At 35.5% G+C, this 5030-nt stretch overlaps 1 protein-coding gene and 1 long non-coding RNA gene across 2 annotated transcripts; both read right to left on the bottom strand.

Moving 5' to 3' along the window:
- Positions 1-22: 22 nt before the first annotated feature.
- On the bottom strand, positions 23-1211 carry LOC129572337 (uncharacterized; the record flags this gene model as incomplete). Its single annotated transcript, XM_055452281.1, has 3 exons — positions 572-1211; positions 428-500; positions 23-284 (listed from the first exon to the last, which is right to left on the bottom strand). Coding segments are annotated over exons 1-3 (569 nt in total), but the record flags the coding sequence as incomplete, so codon positions are not given.
- Positions 1212-1688: 477 nt separating this feature from the next.
- Positions 1689-2055, bottom strand: LOC129572336 (uncharacterized). Its single transcript, XR_008688435.1, has 3 exons — positions 1995-2055; positions 1883-1898; positions 1689-1777 (listed from the first exon to the last, which is right to left on the bottom strand). It is a non-coding gene; the product is annotated as an uncharacterized LOC129572336 (long non-coding RNA).
- Positions 2056-5030: the final 2975 nt, after the last annotated feature.

Raw genomic sequence — 5030 nt, forward strand, 5'->3', positions numbered from 1 at the left:
GACGTTATCGTTGAACTCCAACGGTTCTTCAAGTGTAATCTTGGCAACGTCAAATGCGAATCCCGACAATGCGTATTTCTCATGAATTTCTATCTGGTCTTCAGTGACTTTAATTTCTGTCGTATTTCTTGATAGTTTATTAACAGTTACGTAGACATATGGGGCGCCGAGCACACTATGCGCACAGGTCAAAATCTCCGTTTTCGACAAAATGATTGCATTAAATTCTAGTTGAGCATTTTCGTTAGCATCGGCAAAATCTTTTTTGTAAGCAGTAAGAAATTCTGTAATAGAAAAACATCTCCGAATGAATATTTATGTTTATGAATCATGAAAAATCTCCACTTCTGCCTCTCCTCTATTTAAAATTAAAAAAAGTGACGTTAGAAACGGTTTGATTTAGTTCGAATTTCGAATGCACACTTACTTGCCGGTGCCAATATATCGACTATAAATTTAGCTTCGTTAGGTGTAAGCGGAGGTGGAATTGGTTTCACGCTCTGAAATTAATGCAAAAAATGATTTTGTCAGTGTTGTTGAGAATAAAAATTGGGGCATTGTGATTAGATACCTTTGGGTCATGAATAAAATCAAGGAATAGAGTAATTGGAAGGAACGATCCGCGGCCACCTGTTGTTCTATTTATACCCATTGTTATGCCCACTATTTTGCCATTTGATTTTGAAATGACTGGTCCACCCGAATCGCCGTGTGTAATAATTTTGCCATCATTCGTAGCTTCACCAGTTGTAAAGCACAAAGTCTGACTTGACTTAACTGTGTTGGCTCGTTCGACATCAGACATATAGTTCGCATCGCAACGCCTCAATATCGATGGTCCGGTGTTCTTCAACACGCCATATCCATAGGCAGTGACCACTTCTGATTGGTTATTCAATTTGTAATCCTTATTCACGAGTTCGATACTACCAACGGTATCGCTGAATTCTAACGGCGTTTTCAGTGTAATTTTGGCAATATCAAATGCCCCAAAAATCAAATGACTATAATGAGGGTGCCATGCAATGTTCTCTTTTTCGACTTTGATTTTAATTTTCTGGTTTACATCTGATACAACTTTCGTATCAGCTACCACATAAACATATGGGGCCTCATACACACAATGGGCATTCGTGATAATTTCCGTTTTCGACAGAATAAATGCGGTACAAATACGCGTAATTTTTCTATTGGCATCATTTGGATGGTCTTTGTATTCATGCAAATATTTTGTAATAAAATCGTTTCATTCTCAGTAAAAGCAATAATATTTGAAGAAAAAATGAACACACACACAAAATTGCTAGGGGAAACCGCGAATTCTTCATCTACAAAATTCGTTTCTGTCATTCAGTTTTAATACCATTGTATGTTGACTCAAATATTTGACTAAATCTATAATCCACTATGAACGATACTTTTGACCACCACAATGTGATGAATTTTCTGACAGTAAACCGACAACGCACAATTGAAAGTTATCATTTACAGTGAATCGTTTCTGGAGAAAGTTCGAAAAATGCCACAGTTGTAAATAATAAATTGTTTGAAAAAAATTATAAAATCTAGCATTATTTTCAATTTTCTGAAGCGTGGTCAGCCCCTAGCAAAATTGATAGAATATTTGAATTTTTCGGACAAAAATTCACACGAAGAAAAAAAGAAAATGATTCTAAAGCAGACTTACCTGCGGGGGCATAGATTCCAGCTACAAACTTTGCCTGTGACATGTTTTCAATCGTTTCGCCCTTAAGAAGAGCTTGCGAGAAAAAGCCATCTGTTCATTGGAAAAGAAGTTGAAATTTCGAATTGAATATTATAAAAGTCTGAAAAAATCTTTTGGAATCATAAAAAGCTATTTCGAAAACCATAAATGTCTTACGTTTTCCTTGAAGTTCCTAGAAAAAGAAATTTCGTGTTAATTTTCATTTCTACAGAAATATCGTATTTTATTGGATAAGAGTGAAAATGATAAAGGAATAGAAAGAACTTACCGAAAATTCAACGATAAATAGCACCGAAAACAAACCGTGTAGTAGATTCATTCTAATTTGCGAACCAAACATAGTTTCAACCTGTTGCACAAGTAGATAGTAGAGAACCGTCTTGTACTTCTTTAGAAGATCCTTAGAATACGTTTGGTATTCCCCGTGCGGTGCTGCCTCTTTTATACCATTCATCTAATAATGGCTGACACGTGCCATACAATCAATAATTGATGAATTAAGGTATTTTTCAGTTATGGAATTCATGAATTGAGGTCTACTAACACTATGCGGCAAATTTCGAAAACGAAATTCTTCCAAAAAGAGTAGACTCATTTTCATCGTTTTTTTGGTCCTCTTGATCCAAATCTGATATGGAAACCGCAATGAACGTATCTTAAAAACTAGACGTGCCAGGACAAACTAACGCCAGATTTGGATTAAGTGGGCCCAAAAACGTTGTAAATAAGTTCCCTTCTCTGTGGTTGTTTCTTGTTGTTGCATAGTGTAATCATATTCAGACACCAAATGAAGCTCAATAACAAAATTTCTTTGATGGACACGTGTAGCTGATACAATATGTGGAAATTGATAGAAAAAATTGGAATACGTTCGAAAACATTTTAAATTCAGATGTAAATGGTTCGTAATTTGGTTATTTTCGGCTGCTGTCAATTGTTCTAACACTTACTGTTTTTTGTGTACATTTTTGTTCTCCAGCCTGATGATGCTCCTAATAAGAGCGAAACGTCGCACAATAAACGAATAATCATTTTCGAAAACGGTTTTAGCCCAACACACCACTTTTGTGTTTGTTCAGACGGAATGAAAAAACAACAGCTAAACGTGTGCACCAGAGGAATTTAGTGTATGTGATGCTGGATTGCACAGTGATGATATGAATTTACTTTAAGGGTACTTTTTTCTTCAATTCGTGATGAAGGCTCATCATGTACATAGATATGTGTTGTTGATTATAAAAATGAGATTAGCCAAATGCGCTCAATTACATGGGAATCATATATGCGTTCCTGGTGAGAAATAGGAGGCCAGTTTCTCAAGCGAAAATGAATATCTTGAAATGTTTTAGAACATTGCATGAAGTATCTGTCTTCTATCTCTTGAGGAACACAAAAATGGTTCGCATTCTGACCATAAACTGGCGGTTTGGGCCAATCCCATTTTTATCACAAGGCAAATGCTAGACCCTAACGCCATCTATAGATTTTTGTAGAAATCATTAAGGTTTAGACTTAACAGTAGACTCGACATGAATAATAATAATAATACACCGACAAAGACTGGCTGTTTTTATTCAATTCTTTATGATTGATAAAATAAAATAATTATTGTAAATAGAGCTGATTCTGCTTAGCCGATTAGATTTGAGTAAAAACAAATAATTAATTAATTTTATTTTATTCAATGGGTATGAGTAATAAATATACATTTTTATGCTTATGGTGCGGTCACATTAGGAAACATTTTACTGGAAACATGGAAACAAATTTTCGCAAATGTATGGGAAAAAAAGATGCTGGAAACAAACACTTTCCCAAGCAAAAATTCACACTGGATTAACGTTGCGTTAACGCATATCTGACACTGTTCTCACACGGTTTTGAACGTCAAACCGTGTGGCTATAGTATAATAGAGTGTGAAACTGTTTGACATCATTTTTTATTTTAAATAACCGTGTGGATGCAGTGTATGTTTGTTCGGGTATCAAGAGTCGACACCAAAAATGGTTTTAAAATTCGCCATGATAACGCAACGGTCATACACTTCGGCGACATGGTTTCAAATGTAAAACAGTGTGGCGGACTTCCACACTGTCCAATACAAAAACATAAACTGCATCCACACGGTTATTTGACATCAAAAATGGTGTCAAACGACTTCACACTCTACTATACTATAGCCACACGGTTTGACGTTCAAAACCGTGTGAGAACAGTGTCAGATATGTATTAACGCAACGTCGAATCAGTGTGAATTTTTGCTTGGGTTTTTTGTACATTTGCGAAAATTTGTTTCCATGTTTCCAGTAAAATTTTCCTAGTGTGACTGCACCCTTATAGCGTAAATCACATTTGGTTAGGAAAAAAATGGGTGCTGTAGGTATTAGCTAATGACTTTAGCCTGAAGACATTATCGGGCAGTCGTTTGAGTGATTATTTGAAGTCGTTGCATGAAGACGATTGTTGAAAAAATGGTTTAATTATGTTTGAATATGAACACATTTGGTTGATAGGAGCTGTTTTCGTGATGCTCAGTCGCTGATTGACAATTCTAAATAACTCGGGATTCCGTAGATTCCTTACATTTGTATTTTGGGTGATGAAGTTCTTCAGGAGTGGGCAATGAATAATCAAAGCGATAGTGCCACAATACATTTCAAATGTTAGTCATTTGACACATAGCAGTCAATAGATTTACAGGCATTAACATACTAATGTTATTAATTATCAACATTTTATTAACGGGGCGGTAATAACTCAAACATAACATATTATTAGATTAATAAGATTCTACCATGTTATTAACATATTATCTTATTATTAATAAGATCGCCATTTTATTAAAAAGTTAATAAGATCCATCTTATTATTAATAAGATAATCTTATTAAAATATTAATAAGAAAATCGGATTTTAGCTGTTGTAGCACAAATGATACACAATTGTACATACTTTAAGTGAATGCGCATTTCGAAACGCTCAACGGGCGTTCATCATCAGCACTGACACGACTCTCGATTTTTGCCGGTGATTTGAGAAAAAAACCGACCACACACCAACACAACGCAAAAACAGCTGACTCAGCAACAACAAAATATTCGCCGCATCAAATCAATGCAAATAAGCAGGACTGTATGTTCCCGCTCTCCGTATTCAATGGTGCTGTCTCTTTCTCGATGTAATAACTTTCATACGCATCGAGCCTGCTCTGTCTATTGACATTTTTAATCAGTTCGATGCTATGGTCACTCTCATAGATACCGTGCTCACTCTCTACTACATGTTTGGCAAACGCAGACTCTC

This window comes from Sitodiplosis mosellana, unplaced genomic scaffold (genome assembly GCF_009176505.1).
Source record: "Sitodiplosis mosellana isolate CC-2019 unplaced genomic scaffold, AAFC_SMos_1.0 Smas_scaffold_4766, whole genome shotgun sequence".
In the NCBI taxonomy this organism is placed as follows: Eukaryota; Metazoa; Arthropoda; class Insecta; order Diptera; family Cecidomyiidae; genus Sitodiplosis; species Sitodiplosis mosellana.